This window comes from Phaethon aethereus, assembly GCF_964289735.1.
Source record: "Phaethon aethereus genome assembly, chromosome: 5".
Classification (NCBI taxonomy): domain Eukaryota; kingdom Metazoa; phylum Chordata; class Aves; order Phaethontiformes; family Phaethontidae; genus Phaethon; species Phaethon aethereus.
The window spans coordinates 69,923,640-69,945,337 of record NC_138579.1 but is presented as its reverse complement, the minus strand read 5'-3'; the positions used below and the strand labels follow the sequence as shown (position 1 = coordinate 69,945,337).

Genomic DNA, 21,698 nt, shown 5'->3' with positions numbered 1-21,698 from the left:
ATTTCCCTGGTTGGAAGTGGAGGCCTTTAAACAGCCCTGGCACCGGCATCCACAACTTTAGGAATGCGTCTCGTATGCAGCTACTTTTTGAGCAAACCAGGACGATGAGGTCTGTAGGGTGCCCTCAAATATGTTCAAAACAATTTCGTCCTGTGCCTACGGCTGCACCAAGAGTACGTTCCGGCCTATAATTTGTTATAGCCCGCACCGCTGAAGATGCCCGGCAGCCGCCTGCTGCGGGGGCCCAAAATTTCCTCCCTTTGCGTGACCTCCCTCACCGAGCCCCAAGGCCGCAGCCCAAAGGGGTGGGCGCACGGCGAGCGGGGCCCAATGGGCGTGGGGGAATCGAGGGGAGGCGGGGCTCGAAGGGAATGGGGAGCCAATGGGAGGCGGGCCAGCGGGCCGGTTTTCATGAGGAGGTTGGGGCGGGTCCGGGCGTTGCCGAGCCGAGCCGAGCCGAGCCGAGCCGAGCCGAGCCGAGCCGAGCCGAGCCGAGCCGAGGCATGGAGGAGCCCGAGGCCGGGCGGGCGCTGCGGCGCTTCACCTGGAAGGAGGTCGGGCAGCGCAGCGGCCGGGGCCCGCCGCCGCAGGAGCGCTGGCTGGTGATCGAGAGGAAGGTGTACGACATCAGCCGCTTCCACCGCAGGCACCCGGGAGGCTCCCGGGTCATCAGCCACTACGCCGGGCAGGACGCCACGGTGAGCGCCGGGGCGTGCCCGTCCCCGGTTCTTGCAGGGCATCCCGGGGAGGGATGGAGGAGGGATGCTCGGGGCAGAAGTGCCTTCCTCCCGTGCTGCAGGCAGCGCGAGGCGGGCTGGCGAGGGCTGCCGTGCGTGGCGGAGGGTCACTCGGGGCGGAAACACGGCGTCGGAGCAGCGGCGGGTGACGGGGAGCAGCAGGGGACCCGGCCGCGTTATACAGGTAGACCGTGTTAGCTCGTATATGCGAAGATACATACCGAATGCAAGCTCTTTCTGCGCCCTGGACGGCGGCTTTCACCCGGCAACGTTTTTGGAGGAATAACTAAAACGTGCCCAAACAGCGTGTCCGCAGCCGGCCGTAAGTCGGGGGGAAAAACCCAATCATTTTTGCACACGTGCAGTAAATAAGAATATTTCTGTTTTCATACACGTCTGTCCACAGGCCAGAACTGAACAGAAACGCGGAGCTGATAGCGACGCTGGTGCGTGCACGCACAGGCTTCTTTTTTTTGCACGTATCTGAACGCCTTCAACCGCCGCTAACTGTAAAAACCCAGCACCGTGTTTCCAAGAGGTGGCACTACTGCAAAATATTACTGAAAGTCGTATTTCAGTCTTTAAAAAAAAAAAAAATCATTCACGTCTGAGTGCCAGTGACTAGTGCAAAGCGGAGTAAATGTTCGAATTGGCAGCAGGGTGTGGGGTAGTTTTATCGGTGTCTTTTCCTTCTTTCATCTGCTTTAACGACAAGAAAATGCATTTCTCCAAATGTAAGTGTTTAGACCCGAGGGCAGGTATGGGGAGTTGAAGCTGCCTCTGGATTGTTTTTGATGGACTGTGTTTCAGTCCAGTTTTTTCCCTGATGGGAAAGGATGGAACTTGAGATCTAGCGCTTTCCTTCTTTTCATCATATGCAGGTAACATAAAGGCGAAGCTGACGCGCGAATTTGCACATACTTCACGAGGTCAGGACGCGCGCGTGAATTTTCGAAGCCCCGTTGCCATAGTGTGATCAGAAATGGGTCGGTGACAGTGGCCAGCACATAGGGCTGGACACAGTTAGATGGTCAGATTGCAGCCAACTGCATTCTTTAGGCATTATCATCTCTGTCACTGCTGGGTGCAGCTGAACTGCTGACCGCTCAGGAACCCGAGCCAAGTAAATTCCTATTTTTCTAACAGTTTTGTCCTAGAAATGTAAAGAATTGGGCTCCTCCAAAACAGAAAAAAAAAAGGAAAGTAAAGAAAGAACACCGTCAGTTTGCTGAATGCCACTAGAGCATTCTGATTGTCTAGAAGGAGCAATCCGCGGTCCCTTAACCTCCCGTTAGGGCTGCACTGCCAGGTTTTACAGCCTCCATGGAGAGGGTTGGTCTAAATGTGTGGTACCATCCTCCTCTGATCTGCCCACATTCTCCTCCCCATTTTTTTTCCTCTTCCAATGAGAAAATGGAAACGTATGCTGCCTTCTCCTCTTTCCCTCCTTTATTCACCTGAGCCTGAGCAGGGAGGATGCTACATCTGAAGTACAACAGGGCTGACCCAGAGCTGGCAACATCAACTGTTTTTTTTTAACCCCTTTCTTGACTAGAGATTTTTTAAGAGGACAATTTATTTTAAAAGCATGCAATGGTGAGATAGTAATCGTAGTGCTTCCATGGTGCAGGAAACTTCCAAAGTGAAGCTCAGTGGGCAAATACTGTCTCAGGAAAGAAAAAGCATCCTTAGGCTGAGGGATATTGTAAAATACAGGCTCATGTGGACACTGGGAGAGAAACACGCAAAAGGAGGTAAATGGGAGATCTTCAGTAGGAAGGAGATGTCAAACTGCCATGTGTGCTCCAGGGCTTTGTAATCTAAATATAGTGATAGAATCTATAGTGATAGCAAGCACTAGTGATTTTTGCAACTGACTGCCTGGTTGCCATGGAGACTGACATTAAATTAAAATTATAAAAGTCACTGATTTCCCTAACGCGAATCTTTTGAATGGTAAGGAGGCAAAAAAAGGTCTTTTCATGGGACTCTTCAGAAACATGGGGGGAACCAGATGAGGAACAGGAGGCAGGTAGCAAGGAAACAAAACTATGCCAGGAAGATGTGGCAGGGTAGGCATTGGAGATTGCCAAGGAAGCATGTTTGGAACAACCTGGGGCTTTTGAGAGATTGATGTGGGTAACCAGATGCTGCCATCACCTGTCTGCGCCCTGCTTGTCCCGTTATTTTTCCCAGTTCAGCTAGCTGATTCAGTTTTTGTGCTAAAATCTTGCCCTTCTCCCTAGTCAGACTTCCATGTCAGGTTATGGGGCCTCAAGAAAATCAAGATGGAAGCTAAAGACAAAATAGAGACACAGGAGTATGTGGTTGAGATGTTGTATCTCGGTGTTCCACAGGATATGAAATTTTCAGATTCAGAAGTAAGAGGGGAGCGAGCCTATATTTCTTGGTGACCTGCACTTAGCAGCATCCAGATAGGAAATGGCCGAGAATCATCTTCAAATGATCATCCGTGGTGTGAAGAGAGCAGTAGGATTTTTGGCAGTAAAATCTGGTTCGGCCAGCTCCATTAGTTGGGTTGCTTTCTGCTGAATTCTTTTGCTGCCACCTGAATGGTCATTCTTCTTCATCCTGTTCCTATGTCTGTATTTCAGGATCCTTTCATAGCATTTCATCTTGACAAGACACTAGTGAGAAAGTACATGAGCCCACTCTTAATTGGGGAACTGGCACCAGATCAACCCAGCTTTGAGCCCAGCAAGAATGTAAGTATCCTAAAAACTTGGTATTCGGGCTGAAATTGTGCTATTTAACTGCTCTTACTGGCAGACAGAATTCCCTGTACATAAAATGATAGCAGCTCCTGGAATCACTGTGTGGGTCTGAAGCTTCCCCTTAACTTCATGTCATTATTCATGGTCTTAGTGAAGATTTGTCTCCAGGTGACCCTCAGCTTGCCCGTTGCCACAGTGGCTCCTTGAGAGGGGAAACTGAGCTCCTCTTTGGGTTTCTGAGGCATTTTCACACCAGCAGGTCCTCTTGGGTCTCCCCACAGAAAAAGCTCGTAGAAGATTTCCGTGAACTCCGTGCAACCGTGGAGAAGATGGGACTTCTCAACCCCAACCGCACCTTTTTCATCCTGTATCTCTGTCACATCTTGGTCTTGGACGTTGCAGCTTGGCTCACCATTTGGTACTTTGGAGCATCCACAGTGCCTTTCCTCTTCTCTGCAGTGCTTCTGGGCACTGTCCAGGTGAGCGGCTAGGCAAAAAGAAGCCCCAGAAACACCAAAAGCCAACCCTTTGAGACTTAGGTGCTCATCGCCATAAGCGCAAGAGAAATCTTAATCTTCGTGGACTTCCCAACATCCTACTTCTTCCTGGGTTCCACTGAAGGGGCAAAATTACAGTGCTGCGACATGCTGCTTTGGTAGAGCAGGCTTTGCCCTGCTTTTTCCTTTCCGTAGTCCATCAAAGCCCTCCTTATTCCCAGCCTTTTTCACACGATGAAAGCTGTGCTACGCTTCTGAGGTCCCTTGTGCCAGAACTCCAAGGCACTGTGCCGGGGCCAAGCCACCGTGTTCCCATGGGAACTTGGAGGGAGTTAGAGGAGAGGGCAGAGCAGCTCTCAAAGCCCCAGCTATTTCTGCCGTGGCCAGCTGATTCCCTTGGAATGACAAGTGCTCGGAGGAGGCAGCAGCAAGCTGTTCCTTAAAAGAGACTTTGTTGCTGGTTTCAGTGCAGTTTTGTAAGAGAATAAATGCTGTTTCTGAGCTCCGTGACTTATTTTTTTCCCCATGAGTTTTTTCCTTCCTCGTGAAAAGAGCTCTCTGGGGCTACAAGTCATTAGGCAGAGTCTGGGCTGCACTGGTGTATAGTAAAAGAGAAGTGTTCGGGTTGGGTCTTAGCAGGGCAAATGCTCTCGCTACCCAGGGGTGTGTTGTGAGGAGCGTGGGAGTGGGAGAAGAGAAAGCCCTTTTCAGATGTAGATCCTCCTGACTCTTTGTTTTTCCCAGCAGCACTGTTTTGGTTTTGGTTTTGTGTTGGTTTTTTTTTTTAATTCCAGGCCCAGGCTGGCTGGCTCCAGCATGATTTTGGACACCTTTCAGTCTTTAGCAAGTCCAGATGGAACCACTGGGTGCACAAGTTCGTGATCGGCCATCTGAAGGTGGGCATTCAGTGCTGAGAGGGACTGCTAGAGCCTTGCCCGGGATGCTCTGCGGTCAAAACCAGTCTCAGTAAAAGAAGAAAGCAAATGCAAGGAGCTGTTGGGGAGGGAGGACTAAGGGCAGAAGATGCAACTTCTTTACAGCAGTCTCTTCTCATCCCTCCTGCAGGGAGCACCAGCCAGCTGGTGGAATCACCTTCACTTCCAACACCACGCTAAACCCAACTGCTTCCGAAAGGACCCTGACGTTAACATGCACCCCTTATTTTTTGCTTTGGGAAAAACACTCTCCGTAGAGGTGAGACCTAGTGAAGGCTGGGAGGCTACAGCATTAGGATTCCAATTTGGAAAGCTGCAGAGAGCTTGGAGAGAAGTGACCAGTTGGTGTGGTCAATGGGCTGTCTCAGTAATTCAGGAATTTGGAGAAGATGCAGCTTGGCATTAATGGTCTTTGAAAAACAAGAAGAAAAGAGATCCTGATGCGTCACTGGCTTCCATGTACTTCATGTTGCAACCGTTTTTTAGGGGTTTTGCCCTAATACAAGTGTGAGAGGCAGGCCTTATCTCATTTAAAGAAAACACCAAACCTGCTCCTCTAAAATGAGAAATACATCCAGAAAATGGTTTGGGTTGACCTGCTGGTTTATATAGTGCTACTTTGCCTTCCACTAGTCCCTAATATTCCTTAGTAATACCTCAATACTACTGAGATTTTTCTTAAAACTTCAATAAAAGTTATTTTTGCTACGTTTTAAAGTAAGAATGAAGTATTTGTCACAGTTGAAGTTCATATTTGTCTGATGAGAGACTTGCAGTTTTATGAAAATAAGATTGCAAGTTCTCTTTACCAAGACCACCTTTGAGTAATTGTAGTGTTTTGGGAAATGAAGCAGCGGATGACAAACAAAGACTATCTGTAACTTTTATAATTACCGATCAAAGAATCTAATTCAGTGGTCTCAGTCTGGCAGTGGGTGTCAGACCAGGTCCCATTTATTTCTGGTACAACTCTGAAATAAATAGAATGGCTTTAGCATTTACCAGTCCTTTAAAAAAATAGTTACATAAATTCATAGTGTCATCTCGCTTAAATGCTCTGATTGGCATTGAAATTAAGGGAGGGCAGCCATTTGGAATTGGTTTGGACATGTACAGGGGTATGATGGAGCGCCTCAAGGAAGTCAGTGTCACGGTCTGTTACGTTTATACAGTGAACACTGAAAAATTATCACTCGGAGGATAATCCGTTCACCCCAGTTCCGGGGGACACAGTTTAATGTCTAGATGCTCATTTCTCTGCTGTGGAGTTGTGCAAGTAGGTAGGATTTCTGCACAAGGTCATCTTTGTTAGTAGCATCACAAGTTTTTCTCCTTTTCTGAAGCTCCGCACTGGCAGCAGCCTGTTCCCAGTGCCGCGTGGGGTTGGTTTAGGTGGTGTTAGGCGGCCGTGCCCTCTGTGGGGAAAGGGCTTCCAGGCCACGTCACCGTCTGGCGCAAGGGACTACCCAACCTCTCGTGCATCCAAGGCAGGGAGGAGAGCTTACCACAGCAGTCACAGACGGAAGTTCCAGGGGATGGTGAAACCAACGGCATGGTGGGTGCTGGCATGTTTTGACAGGACATCCCTTTCAAAGGTTAGGAGGTAGCTAAGCACGCATTTCTTTGGAAGCGGAGGTAGGAGTATGTGCACAGATGCCTTCAGCTGTCTTCATGGCTTGAGTAATTTGCTTGTTTTAACAGCTTGGTGTACAAAAGAAGAAATTCATGCCTTATAACCACCAGCACAAGTACTTCTTCATCAGTGAGTAACCCTACCCTTTCACAGCTCTATGGACAGCATTCGCTCAACCCCTTCCTTTTCCAGTTCATCTCACTGGGATAGAAGGGCACAGTTAACGTCTCTGCAATCTGTTTCTCCACTCTAGTCGGTCCCCCAGCTCTGGTGCCTCTTTACTTCCAGTGGTACATATTCTACTTTGTGGTACAGCGGAAACAGTGGGTGGTAAGTCAGCCCCACTTGGCCAACGGTGACTTCTCCTTCTTTTACGGATACATTTCAGTGCAAGAAGTCCCTGGGAGGCACTCTGAGCTGTCTGTCTCTGCGGCAAGGGGTGTGGGTGTGTGATCTGGGAGATAATGTTGGCTGGGAGAGAGGGGGTATCTTCCACACAGCCCTCCTCCTCTAAAAAGGTCCTTTCACAGTTGGGTAACCAGAGATGTTCTCTGATGTTCTGGCGCGGTCCGAGGTGTGTGAGTGTCTAGAAGCATTCCTTCTTCTGCAGAGCTGATGTTCATACAGAACTTGTCCTTCAGGTAGCATGAGAGTCTGGTTTAAGGTAGAAGTGGTCATTCTGGCCGCTCTTTTTTGTTTTTCCCCAAAGCAATACAATAAAAACTTATGGGCACAGAAAAGGGGGAGGAGTAGCAGAAATCAAGGGGTTTTGGAGGAGGATTCAGTGCACTTCCATTTTGCAAAACGATACATTAAAAATCAAGTAGCTTTCAGGTAGCCTAAAACTGAATCCTCACAGCTCGGTGTGAAGTGGAGTAGGGGATGTGTAGTAGACTTTCAGAGTTGCTAGGAAGATTGTAAGGGGAAAATGTAGGACCTTGAAAAATAACATAGTTTTTAGAGACTTCAGAAGAAAATGCAGAAAAAAGATGGCTCTTCTCTGACATGTGGGGGTTAGAGACAAGGCATCTTGCTCTTTGGTTCTCGCCTGGGAGGTGGGACAGTCAGGAGGAAACGATCATGAGGGAAATAAGAGATTGCAAGGAATGTGAAGAGGAACAAAAAAGGGTGAGATGGAGGTAAACCAGAGGTCTTCATTCTTTTCCTTGCCTAGGTTTTTGGTTTTCTCACTGCTTGCTTTCTCTTTAGATCCGGAGGAAAACATGATGCTTTAGAGCATGTCCTCTCTAGTGTTTGCCCTGTGCTGGGCTCGTAAGATCAGGATAATTCCCGAGCACAGGAATGGCTGGGGAGTGGCTGTGTGTCAGATTGCTTTGTGATGGGGCCGGGGAGGAAAAATCTATCAGTATGAGATATCATGGGAGGTTTTAAAGGGAGTGCCACGTAGAGTGGATGGTAACTTCAGAAGCCAGTAATTCTTCCTCTTAATGAAGTTTTATCTGTTCCCTATCCTACAGGACCTGGCCTGGATGCTGACCTTCTACATCCGATTCTTTCTCACCTACTTGCCCTTGCTGGGGGTGAAGGGTATCCTGGGGCTTCATCTCTTGGTCAGGTATCATTCAAGTTATAATTCCTCCATTTTCTTTACCCAGTTCATATTGATGCTTCCTGTCAACTTTTCTTCAGCCTCCTGGTTACCTTCCTCATCAGCTCCCTATTCTTCTGTCTCCTCATGCCTTTCAGCAAGGCAGAGGTGGTTGTCTGTCAGGCATGTGTCTTTAGAAGATGTGTGTAGGTCTCATCTGTTGATCAGATGTTTGGGGTTCCTGGTGTTCATTTTGTCAAGCAACAACTAGCTTGTGTGCGTAGAAGCGTTGTGTACTGACTTGTTACGGCATAGGTGTGAGATCAGTGATGGTTTTGTGTGTGTTTGTATGCACAGGTTTATAGAGAGTAACTGGTTTGTCTGGATTACACAAATGAATCACATCCCGATGCACATCGATTATGATAAGAATGTGGACTGGTTCTCTACCCAGGTAAGACCTTTTTTCTAGAGACCCGTGTCTTTGAGGTTATAGTTCTGGGTACATAACGCCCAAGAGAGCTAAATGCAGAAGTGATGGGAACTGAGAGAGGAAGTCGTACGCAGCTCATCCTCACTGTGTGAAGTGAGCGATCGGTGCAAAAACAGAAGGTGCAGAAGTGGGGTGGAGGCTTCAAATGCTGAGCACAGATGCCTCAAGGAAAATAATTAGAGATGCTACAATGCTCCTCAGGTAGAGAGCTTTCCGTGTATGGAGGATGCAGATCTCTCGTGTGCTCTGTCTTATTTTAGTCCTCACACCATTACACGGTTTTTTAAGTGAGGGAGGTGAAAGCCATGGTTGTTATGGCTTATCTCACTGGGGAAGTCAAGTCTGTTCTCCTGAATTATGTCCCTAACAATCGTATATCGCAGCGTGGCCATCTCATGCTGACTGGAGATAGCTCTTGGGGTTGCTGTATTCAGCCAGCAGGCATGTGATGATAAGGAACTTGTACCTGCTTACTGTTGTTTTTGACACATGTAAGAGAAGGGGCATTCCTAAAACAACACTTAAAATGTTACTGCTTTTTCTCGCAGCTCCAGGCAACCTGTAATGTTCATCAGTCCTTATTCAATGACTGGTTTAGTGGACATCTGAACTTCCAAATCGAGCACCAGTGAGTTGAAGCATGGTTCGGGAGTATGAGGGAATTTCAAGGAGTGCTAGTTACACTAGGTCTGAAGAGCCTACAAGGTCCCTCTCTCTCTATCAGCTAATAAAAGAACAAAAGATAACGTGGGTAAATTTTGTACTCTTTATATGGGGGTGGAACGGGAACTCCAAGTAATGGGTCAGAAAATTTTTGGAGGACCAGTGAGCCCCAACACCGCTTCAGACATGAGTAGCATGGCACAGGAGTGGGAATTACCAGCCTTTTGGTTAGTAGAGATACTGACTGAAGTGGTGTGAGCGGGGCCGCTGCAGAGCACTAACGGCTACGGGCACAGGGGGAGGTTGAGGCACCCCCAGGCTTAGGCAGAGAAGAGGGGCAGGAATTCGGTGGGGTGATGATGGATGCCGTTGAATCACCATGTTCTTTTCCCGCAGCCTTTTTCCTACAATGCCTCGACACAACTACTGGAAGGTGGCCCCTTTGGTGAAGTCCCTGTGTGCCAAACATGGTATCGAGTACCAGTGCAAGCCGTTGCTCACCGCCTTCGCGGACATAGTGCAGTATGTATCAACCCACCGCATTCCTAAGAGAAAGGTTTTCCAGTATTACAGAGTGAACAAGGGAGGGACGTGGGAAGGTGAGGGGCAGCCAGCTTGGATCACAGACGTTGTATGAGTAGCTGTAGATGGTATAGATGACTATGAAAGGGATTGGAAAACTTTCAGCTGTGGCGCTGGTTTCGGTAGCAGCAGACAGAAGGTGTCAGTAGGAACAACCTAATGGAGAACTCCTTTTCTTCAGCTCTGAAGAGTCAGAGGTCAGTGCTAGGTCTGGCACCTCTGTCTCCAAGTATGCTCGGGGGAAAGAGGTGTTTTCATAAAGACGAGTTTGAACTGTCATTCATTTTTTCTTTTTTTCTTCCTTTCTTCCCCTCCCTGCCACCCAGATATTTCTTATTCCATTGAAAAGTCCTGTAGCTCTCTTCTGCCACGCTTGCTCCTTTTGTTTTCATTCTAATTAAGTTGTTTGCTTTAGCCTTTCAGTCTTTGTCTGGTGTAGCCCCAGCGGTTTGGTTCTTTTTCATCTTTCCAAGGAGCTGTAGTCTACATTGCCTTGCCTCTGAAGACTTCTGAGCAACCTGATCTAGTTGAAGGTGTCCCTGCTCATTGCAGGGGGTTTGGACTAGATGACCCTTAAAGGTCCTCTCCAACCCAAACCATCCTATGATTCTATGATCTCCTTTGCTTAATCTACAGATGGGAATTCTTCCCACAAGGCTCTGTTCCCTGGACGCTGTATTTCATTACCTTAGTTCTAAGGCAATGTGGTTCTCTCTTGGCAGCTCTTTGAAAGATTCAGGGGAGCTCTGGCTTGATGCCTATCTACATAAATAAGCAGCCGTGGAGCCGTACAGAGGAATTCCCCACCCTTGTTGCCTCTTGTGGTGGTCACCATGAAGATACTGCGCAGAGGAGAGAGAGCTGGTTAAGCCAGAGGTGGGGACATGGTGCAGCTTAATTCCATTGATGAATGTGATTAATATGTTTTTTTTAAAGTATGTGTTCTTAATTCTTCTTGTGCTTCTTTCATTCCTCTTCTCTGGTGCTGAGTTACGGGCAAGACTTGAATGGAGGAGGTTATGTTCCACCAAGCTGGAGGTAGCTTTGGGACTGGGAACAGAGTCCTTTCTGTCTGCTGATACTTCATTTGCTGAGTATTTAGGAGGGACATCTCGTATCTAACATAGGCTTTCGTGAGGTGGCTCTCATCATGAATGCAGTAAGAAAGTTGAGACAGTATGAAATCAAAACCAGAAAGAACATGGGAGCTAGTGAAATGTGGAAGCAATAAGAAATTGTGGAGGTACAGTAATTTCAAATACCTGTATGTAATGAGCAATGGCAACGGAAGTGTCCAAACCAAGGGGCAGGGGGGAGCACGTGAGAGCCCAAATCGATTTGTATGTGTGCGGGTGAGGTGGAGAAGGCGGCAGTTCTGTAGGATAAGCACGAGGAAAAAGATCTAATTAGAGTCCTAATTGAGGCAGAGAAACAGGAAAGTGGAGGTTGTTCCCCAGGCCTGTGGATGCCGGAGCTCGGCGTGCCGTGTTCTGTGGGAATGCTGCCCTCCACGTCTCTGCGTGGCGACGGCCTCTGGGTCGTTTGCCCACGGGGTCTCTGCGCGTGGTTCGCACAGTGCCGTACTTCTGGGTGTTACCGAACACGCTCCCGAGAGTCGGAAGGACGGAAATACGGCACGTCCGTGCTCGGGATCCTTCAAGGGTGACTAAGGAAGCGACAGGGTAATCAGCCTGTGGCCGCCCCAAGCTTCACTTGTTTTTGAACCTCTGAACTGGCGAGGGTTGGTTAAGCGGTGCGAACTCGTGACTTCTGGCCCGTGGAGCACCAGGTGTTCCCGTCTGGGCTGCAGACAAATTTAATGAAGCTGTAAAAGGGTTAGGGGTTGGGGTACTTTTGGAACCTGTTTAACTTTTCAGTCGGCAGAAGTCAGCGGGCTGCATACCCGTAGGCACACGTCAGCCAATACGTTGCCGGTCATTTTTGGATGACGTGCCTTCAAAGCACAGCCCAAGAGGGCATGGACTGTGTGATGTATTGGAACGTGAGTTAGCCTTACTGCATTTCCTGGTGCCTTTTCACTTACTCCACCAATGCTACAGATGCCAAACCAGGGTACAGCACGTGGCACAGCACTGATGGCGAGGGCTCCATCACCCTGTGACAGGTAGCTTAGTCGCTAGAACGGATGGGTTGATTTTGAGAAAGATACGGTGCTTTTTCAGATTAACATCCAAAAGGAGGATGGCTGGTGCAGGAATGGAAAAAAATGCATCTTGGCAGACCAAGAGTGTTGTTAAGCACAGAATAAAATTGTAATGGAAATAATAAAATAACCATTAAGTCATTGATACCTATTGATAGCGACCATAAAGGAAATGGGCCTTGGTTATTCTTTTACCTCGTTTTTTCCTGCTCTGTTTCTTTCCCTCTTATTATGAGAACTGTTGATGGAGGCAAGTCTAATAATAAAATTCTTTATCTTAACAATTATTGCTGTCAGCAGAGTAAAATATGTCTGCATAAGAGTCTGCACTCTCTAAAATGTGGAACAACTGCCTGTCCACAGCTGCAGAGAAAACTGTCATAAACCTCAGCGTTTGTATTTTGGCAGAAGGGAATCAGCTCAGTCTTTTTTTACTTGTGTGAAGTAAGCAGTCGTGAAGAATTAAACCAAAATGAGTCCTACCAGAACAAAATCATACACCAGTTCTTCCTCCAGAATGAGGAGGAAAGTTAAAAATGAACTACCCCTGACTTCTGGAAGTTGCATTACTTTGTGTGTAGCGAGGTGTGCGTGTTTTATGAAATCAAGAGCGGCTCTGTAAGTACTTAACATTCAACAGCAACAGAACAGCTCTTGGATGAAGCTTCAGGGGCACCGCCAAAAGTTCCCTCTGAGCTTGGAGTGTTGACCCTAAGCCACAAAGGGACAGAAGTCTCGTTATGCTAGTCAGGAGAGCTATTTAACGTCTCGGCTCCGTAATGGAATCCCCCAGGCTAGGCTCTTCATACGTGCGGAGAAAGCTGGACAAGTGGAGAGCTGCCTAAGCTAGGCAAGAGAAAACACTGAAGACAGAGAAGTCTAGAGGCAGACTAAAATCCTCTAGAGGCATTCCATCTCCCTAACCCAAGCTTCACAACTCTGAATTTTGTCCATCAGACAAAACCACACAGACTGTCCTGGTAGCAAGAATACTTCCATCTCATGTTTTGGCCATAACTACCAGGTTTGAGAGTAAAGCTCACTCCTCCTCTCCTTCTGTGGCCCGGTGAACATTTAATCAGGACACGCAAGTCGAATGGTTCCAACAGGCAAGAAAGGCACTCTTCCTCTTTCGTAGGACAGGTTTTCAATCATCTCTGGTAAGAGGGAACAGCTTCTCTGGTTGCTGGATACTAGTGCTCTAGTCATGAGGATACTATGAAAGTGCAAATACTTCCCACATGTTTTGAAGACAGCTAGACTTCAGCTCAGTTCATGAAGCTTTGAAAGGACTCACCAGACAGATTGTGGCATATGAGGTAAGTAGAAGAAATGCCTTTTGGAGGTCAAGTGGGCCATAAGCGTCCAGCAGTGTTGAAGTGCTTGGTGTTGCTCAGCAAGTGACTTTTTTTTTTTGAATGCCCAGAGTCCAAACGTTCATTATCTGGATGTTTAATTTCGAAAATTCAAATAAATTTGAGCTACCCCCTGGGCTAGGGTGATGTAGGAGTTAACAACATTCAATTCACATATGAACTGATTCACAGTCCTAAAGGGTAAGACCGAAAGGGGACCTGAATCAACATAAGCAGAACTGCGTATGCTGAGTTTGCTAGAAGTTCCCCAGGGGTGTGACAGCTCGAGAGGAGAAATGAGCTTCTCCTCTCTTTCTTCTAAGGAGAAATAGGAATAAGTATGACAGCTTCTTCAGTTTCTGTGATTACTCTGGGCTGTTCATAGTCCACAGTGGCAAATCACCCTGAGACTTCTAATACTGAAGTTTTACAACGTTATTCACATGCAAGTCCAAAACCCCTTTCAGGTTCTCTGAACGTGCATTGAGATACACCTTTTTGTAACAACACCGGCCCCAAATTTGCCATTTAGTGGAAGCCTTTTGGCTTCGCAGTTCAGCCTTAAAACCTGGAACCTGAACATTATGAAATAGCCACAGGGTGGCAGTCAGGCATCAGAAGAGAAGGAGGACATCCCAACCTCCCTGGGACCTGAAGCATGAGCGTTTAAAGGTTCTGATCTTGCTATACGCCTCCTTTTCTCTTCTCTTGAAGGAAGTAAATATGAAATTAATGCACAGCTCAAAGCAATTTTTGGCTGATATGAGAACGGAGCTGCTAAAAGTCACTAACCAAAGCCTTATGTCCCCACCTCGGCCTCTGGAATAGGCAAGACCGTGTTAAAATAACCTTTGCCTGTAAGCAGGAGTAGCTTGTCGGGTCTTTTGCTTTTGGGTCTTTATTTTAGTTCAGCCTAAACACTAGGAAATGAAAGGTATGCTAAATATCTAGTGCGGATTTAATAAACATAAAAATTCATTTTCTCTGAAGATCTCTGCGGCGGATCAGACTATGAGGTAAGAGAGAGTCATTAATCTTCTGCTGTTGGTAACTGCTCAAAGCCAAGTGACCACTAAGATGGCAGTTCTGAAGTTTCGTGTGTTGCATTCACATGTCCTGTACTTACATGCTCTTTTTCTGCCACAGCTGTGGCAGGTTAGGCAAGGAAGTATTCGAATTACATGGTGTAAGGGGAGATCTAATGAATACGATAATTGTTTAAAAAAACCCAGCACTGTAGCAAAGCTTATTTAGGGGCGAAGACAGAGGATTTACACCAAGGTGAAGCCTGTTAGTCTTCAAGGCTCTCCATGGGATTTGGATTCTGGGAGAGGATATAGTCCCCAGAGATGTTCAAAGGAGAAAAAATTCATCAGACGTTTGCATGGGGTCTTAAAAACTGCAGTCTAAGGTTCATAAGGCTTTGAAGATTATCCAGTTAAGTGGACTATCATTGGACAAAGAGGTGGCTCCAGCCCGGAATAAATTACTTTTTTCAACATTTTCAGCAATGGAGTAGCTGGAATTACAGAAACGTTAGGGTGAGGTTAAAACAGTTAAGGGTGATGGGGCAACTAGAAGAGGAAAATGCTGTAGTTTTCCCCTTCCCAACACCCACTCCTTTTGAGTTGTTAATGATCTGGATTTGCAATCCTTGCCCAACCCGTGTGTGTGTTTGCTTCCATTATCCTGAATTCCTGAAGAGGTTGACTATGGTGTTTATAGAATTTTCTCCCCATCTTTAGGAAAGAAGGAGAAATAAAGATGATTGTAGGTCCATAAAGGGTAGACGATGGATGCAGCTGAGCTGCTCAGAAACAAGATGACTTGTTGCTTCCCAACATAGGTACTTTTATAAGGAATATAAAGAGATTTCTTAACAGGTCGGGTGTAGACGACTAATATATTAATGCAACACTACTCATGGGTGGGGAAAGAAGGAGGATTACATTACACTGGAAGAGAGTTCATTGGCATAAGAGTGGTTTCTGTGCGATTTACATCTGCTACAGAGACTAATATTAAGCGTTCAGAAAATGATGAGGAATTTCTACAATAGAAGTTTTGAAACAGCAATAAAAAATAATGCTTTGTGCTTATATGATGAGTGCTTATATGAAGGGACGATTATGATGGTGTCCTTTAGGCAAAATAGTTTGCTTCTGTGAGAAGTAGCAGTTTTGCAGAGTTGGAAGATCAAATAACACAATGCTTTTTTTTTTCAGGAAAATTAGCTTATGAATATACCACAATAAATAAAATATCATCTGACAGTACAGTTTTAGTCACTGGGCAAAAGAGTCTTTAGAACATCAGATTTACATGTGTCTGACACCTCCAGTAGATGTTCTAGGAATACTGTGGAGACATAGACATGGTGAAAATTGCCCTTCCATTTTGGTTGCTGGAGGCTTTGTTTCACGGCTTCCGCAATACAATGCGTGTAGCAAATGCATGATGCTTGCCAGTCAGCGACAGAATCTTTCAGGTCTTGTTGAGATGGGAAAACTGGAAAATGTCTTGCATGTTGAATGCAAAACAACATTTGATCCCCAGAGGCAAAGAAAGGTGAAGTCGAATCACTAATAAGCCGTTAGGCCATTTCCAAAGGTCTGACTGTTCCACAGTTGTCTACCTTGTCTTTGGTCACATGAACTAGCTTGGCTTTTTGATTTTTGCAGCTAATCATTTGGACGCTTGCCAATTTGGTGATATTTTACATATATATACACATCTCAACGTTCAGTTTTGGGCCCCTCACTACAGGAAGAACACTGAGGTGCTGGAGCGTGTCCAGAGAAGAGCAGTGAAGCTGATGAGGGGTCTGGAGCACAAGTCTTATGAGGAGCGGCTGAGGGAACTGGGGGTGTTCAGTCTGGAGAAGAGGAGGCTGAGGGGAGACCTCATCGCTCTCTACAGCTACCTGAAAGGGGGTTGTGGTGAGGTGGGGGTTGGTCTCTGCTCCCAAGTAACCAGCGATAGGAGGAGAGGAAATGACCTCAAGTTGCGCCAGGGGAGGTTTAGATTGAATATTAAGAAAAATTTCTTTACTGAGAGTGGTCAAGCATTGGCACAGGCTGCCCAGGGAGGTGGTGGAGTCGCCATCACTGGAAGTGTTCAAAAAACATGTGAACGTGGCACTTTGGGACATGGTTTAGTGGGCTTGGTGGTGTTGGGTTGATGGTTGGACTTGATGATCTTAAAGGTCTTTTCCAACCTTAATGATTCTGTGATTCTGTGATTTGTTTGTGGTTTTTTTTGGAGAGACAGTCCTGCATGCTTATAAAGAGTGCACAGGCAATTCCGTTTTCTGGAACAAATTAAGTTTCCTTGCTTGTTTGCAAGTAGATTTCTCCACTGAGCCATCCACTCCAAGAATTTGTGTCTCTCTGCATCCTCTGAACCATGGTCGCCATGTCTTGAGTGATAGCTTATTCCTAACTCTTATGCACTAACCTTAGTGCATAAAAAGGAGGTTGAATGTTTGTGCCATTAAAAATAGAAAGAAAAGTGCTTCACTCAGGTCTAGTTGGTTTTAAGTAGATTTGTAACTTGTCCAGTGCTCAAAAACCTACTTGATAGCCCAACATGAGAGCAGAAGCACATAGCCCTGATGCGTCCCCCATACAAACAGGAGGCTCTCAGCAGAATATATTTTGTGATGCTCCTTCCATTTTGGAACTCCTTTCTGGGTCTGCTAGAGGGTGAGTTTCTTACTGTTTCACCTCTGCTACCGAGCCTGTCCCTTTTTTCTGTCTATCTCCTTCTTGCCACATCTACTGAGGCTTTGGAGAGTGGGGGTGGAATCATGTAAGGTTGATCTAGCAACCTCGTGGGAACGATATAAAAGTTGTTCTATGCTTAGGTTAGGATTAATCTCCTCAAAGTTATAACTATCTAAAAAATGAAGCATTTTGGCCCCCTCTACAGCCATTGGAGGTAAAGGGGGCCGTTCCAGATGCTCCTTTAATTAAAAAGCTAAGAGAAATTACAGTGAATTGCCTCTGGAGATGCTTGCTGCTCTTCAGGCTCTATAGGAAGAACATACACAACTAGTTCAGGTGGGATGCCTCACTTTGTGTTAATCTGCTAAGTTTAGATGACCATTACTGTCAGAACTCAGTTCTCTGGGAAGAAGATTGCTTTCTCTGATATTTGTTTCTTGGTGTATAAGAGGTGTTGCTAACTCCTGCAGCTACTGAAGGTGATCTCTGGACAGCCCAAATACGTCCTGTATGGATGCCAAAGGCAGTGTCTTTCTGGGCAGAAAGAGGTCCTCAGGACCTCTGAATCACAGGATCATTCAGGTTAAAAGGGACATCATGTATTTATATATCACATATCATATCAGGGTCATATATGCTGACCTCATGCTCCAAAGAGTGTAAACACTGAATTAGGGCACAGCTTAGGGCTTTGTTCAGTTGAGTCTTGAAAACCTGCAGGGGCAGAGATCCTGCAGGCTTCCTGGGCAACGTCTTCCAAAGCTTAATTATCTTTGTAGAGAAAACTTTTGTCAGGACCGCCCTTGTTTCATTTTGTTACCTGCTGCTTTCCTCACGCTGGCTCAAGCTTTAGAAAAGGGAGCAAGATTTCGCTTTCAGTGACAGACACAGGCTTTGTTGAAAAGCACTTGGAGGTAAATGAAGCAACCTTGCCTGCTTGGAGTGTTCCCATGCAGAATCTTGTCTGCATGGCTCATTATTGACACACAAAATTCCATTTCTCCTGAAAGATAGAATAATAAAACCAAACCGATTCCAATGGGTGTCTTAAGCTCAATTCAAGGAGAACCAATTGCTGAGAAATTTAATCCCTTTTGCTTTTCTGGCCCTTCCTAATTATCTCTGAGATAACTAGGAGGTGATATTGGTGATATTTTAAATAAATATATACACACATTTTTTTGTTATTTGTTTGGAGAGGCAGTCCTGCATGCTTACAAAGAGTGCACAGGCAATTCAGTTTTCTAGAACAAATTAAGTTTCCGTGCTTGTTTGCAATTATCTCTGAGATAATTGGGAGAACAGAACAGAAAAAAAACCTGGAAGTTACTGTATCTTGTCTGTTGCACTTCTGAAATGCCTAAAAAACTACCTGTACGTACAAAGGCTAAAAAGGTTCAGGAATAGAGAAGAGTTCCTACGTTCTACATTGATATGTCTGCTGTCAGGATATTTTATTCAGGTGTGGTTGTCTGCAGTACAAAAACCCTGTTGAAGAGCTAAAGAGGATATAGGGCAAGGATGCAGGAAAAACTAAAACCTCAGGAAAGTTCCTTATTGTAGAAGAATAAAATTGTCAGAGCTCCCTGAGCCCAATGAAAGAAGAGGCAGTGACTTGATCATAAAGTGAGAAATTTATAGCAGAGAGTACTTCAATCTGTCAATGATAAATATTCGGTAGCTGGAATGTGAGTCAATACCAGTTCAAACTATACAGAAGGTGCAAATTCTCAGTACCGCGGTTAATTAGCCCAATGTTCAACACAGCAGGAGCAGTGATAGATTGTCCACCAAGGGAAATATCAAAATTCAAGAATAACTTAATTTTCTAGAAGATGATTCCTTGTAAACTGTAGCTGTTGTTTGCTTTGACTCAGAGAGCAGGGAAGGCCCGTGGGCAGTATTATCATAATTAGGTCCCCTCCTGCATAATAGACCCTTGGGATGAACATGAGTGTTTCTAAACCAATTATTTAGGTACATAGCCAGATAGAATCGTAACTTCTTCTGGCAAGAAAAGATGCAAATGTCCTAACAAGTGAGTCTGAATACCTTTCCAGGATCATCTCACAATCAGTTATGAAAAAGGAACAAGGTGAAGTAATAAATGCTGGATGTTGCCCAAGTAAAAGAAAAGGTAAATGAAGACGCTGCCAATGATCTCAGGTTATGCCTTGGTCATTTTGAGGTTCTTTTTATTTTATTGCCTCTTCTCCCCTTATCCAAGAGGAAGATCAGAAACCTGTGACCACATTTGAAACTAGAAAGCTACAAATATTTCCGTCTTGAGCAAATGTTCCAAAGTAACCGAAACAGAGGAATAAATAAGGGGAAAAGGCCTGCTGGAGTCTAATTCAGATTCCAGAACAGATGTTCTGAGTAGCTGGTTCATGTTATGGTCTATGTCTTATAGACAACTTCTAATTCTTGAAGAAAACTTTTCCTCTGAGAGAACAACAACAGCACTTTAACAAAGACAGTCACCACCCAAAACTGCTGTGAGGCAGAACGTGTCAAGGCAGGGATAGACTAGGATAGATTCCTGAATTTTGTGTCATCAGATGCAAGACTAGAGGCAGAACATGTGGAAGTTTTTTTCTGAAAATAAAAAAGAGAGCGTTTGCAAAATTGACAAAGTTATATCAGAGCAATAGGACTCATCAGGATTCTCTTCTGTCTTAGTTGGTTCAAGATTTTGGCACTGGAGGAACTGAAGCCATGGTGTACTCCAGCCTGTTGTACCTGCCAATGAAGAACTTGACAGAGAGAACCAGGGTGATGTCTGCCCCAGAAGTAGATGGAGCTGAGACTTCCTGTAACATGGGAGGAAAGCAGGATTGCGTTGGCAATGCTCAGTCCTCAAAGGCTGTCTTAGGCGGGTAAAATTCTTGCTCTTGCTTTTGAAGCGTGAATAAGGCTCATGCTGGCTCAGACCACTTGCTGTAGAATTAACCATACGTGGGAAGTGGACTACCTGACGAATGGATGTTCTAGTCTCAGAGTTAAAACGGGATCTAGCATGATGCCTTCTTGATTAAAAAGGATAGTGGCTGAACTTCTTGTTATGAGACAGACCTACATGTCCCATATATGAATCTAAAAAGCCATACACCTACTCCATGCTGCCTCAAATTTTCGGGTAGCGATGAAGCCTTAGTTTCTCCAGGGATGAAGAGGTCTGCAGTTATGTTTACTGAATGCGGCATGCTACCCCAGGAGATTACAAACTTTATAGGCAACCCGGATGGAGAAAGTGGAAATAGATTGACATTGGACGGACCCTGCTCCTGCAAAAGGGAGCACCTGAGGGTCTGAAGCATGATCACTAGATTGCCTCGGCAATGCCTGCCCAATAGTACATTTGATTGCCAAAGCTCCTGATAGTCATTCTAGGAGGAAGCGTCACACAGAGGTAGGATGCCATATGGTTTTCAAAATTTAAAGAGAATTTCACCATAGTTGTTGGAGACCTGTCCAGAGCTATAATCAATTTGACATTGCCTAAAAACTGTCTCAACAGAGAAAAGCTGTAGTCAACAAAACCTTCGGAACAAACAGAAAGAACTCTAGAAATAGGGCAAGAATGGGGTGTAACTTCCATGTATTAACTCCAAACTGGAGAGTTACAAGGTTGCTTACAAGGATTGTAAGCCTGATGCTTGAACATTTTTCTGCTGCTTGACCATTTTCCTTCATCATCCAGACATTCACGTACAGATCTGGAGTATCCTGTGTCCCTTGAAATGAGCCACTCAAGACTAGCTTGGTGCTGAAGACCTGTGTAGCCATGCAGGGAACAGATGAAAGCACTCTGCATTGGCAATTCCTCCTCTTAAATATTCGTGTACTTGTAACAAAGGGCATATGTTCTTGTTCTTGGAACCAAACTCCAGCTGGAGTCTTCTTGCAGGCAGCCCTTGACCTGTGCTGAGCTATATGTCAGCCCTCTTAGGCGTATAAACACGCTGCTCGCCTGCGTCTGAAAGCAATTCCTCATGCTTCCCTTCTTTTCAGAGAGATGCAGCTGATTTTCCTCATTAGACAATGATAGTTCTTAACCAAAAGAAAATAAAAAAAACCCAAATGCAACAGAAAAATACCTATTGCTACGATCTAGGGTCCCTGGGTCCTGAACATGCTAGACCTCTGCTCTTGCACATTTGCCATGTACCATGGAGTATCTAGAAATGGGTCCAGAACTCATTCCATTTTTGTCTGAAGTGGTGGAGTGGCTTGTGGCTAAAAGTTGTGATATGCCACCAGAGGTAAAAGAACTGGCAGGTAAGAGTATACGTGCACCCACATCAGAGCTACGTGCCCCAGCTTAGCTACACTGGACTTGAGCCTTTGCTGCTTTTATTTAAGTGCAAAGTTTGAAAAATTAAACTAGTCATGACGGTCAGCTAGAGTAAGGAGCTCTGACACAAGTATGGAGGAGTCTTAGAGTATAGAGCCTTTATGGAACTTATGTTCCTAGCAAGGAGGGGAGAAATAAACTCAGGAGAGCATTGTGGATTGATAAGGAACTATCTCTGAGGCAGATTAGGAATGCAAAGAATAGGGAAAAGGTCACGGAAGTGCAAGTGGAAATTGCTAAGGTGTCAAAGAAAATTCAACTTTGCAAAAGAAA

At 45.6% G+C, this 21,698-nt stretch overlaps 1 protein-coding gene across 1 annotated transcript; it reads left to right on the top strand.

Moving 5' to 3' along the window:
- Positions 1 to 503: 503 nt before the first annotated feature.
- LOC309405715 (acyl-CoA (8-3)-desaturase-like) lies at positions 504 to 10,598 on the top strand (the record flags this gene model as incomplete). The annotated part of the gene is made up of 12 exons (XM_082000568.1): positions 504 to 698; positions 3,353 to 3,463; positions 3,754 to 3,951; positions 4,764 to 4,865; positions 5,035 to 5,163; positions 6,606 to 6,666; positions 6,791 to 6,867; positions 8,016 to 8,113; positions 8,444 to 8,540; positions 9,128 to 9,207; positions 9,639 to 9,764; positions 10,547 to 10,598. 12 exons carry the CDS (start codon positions 504 to 506, stop codon positions 10,596 to 10,598), a joined length of 1,326 nt encoding a protein of 441 aa, XP_081856694.1.
- Between the last annotated feature and the right edge of the window lie 11,100 nt (positions 10,599 to 21,698).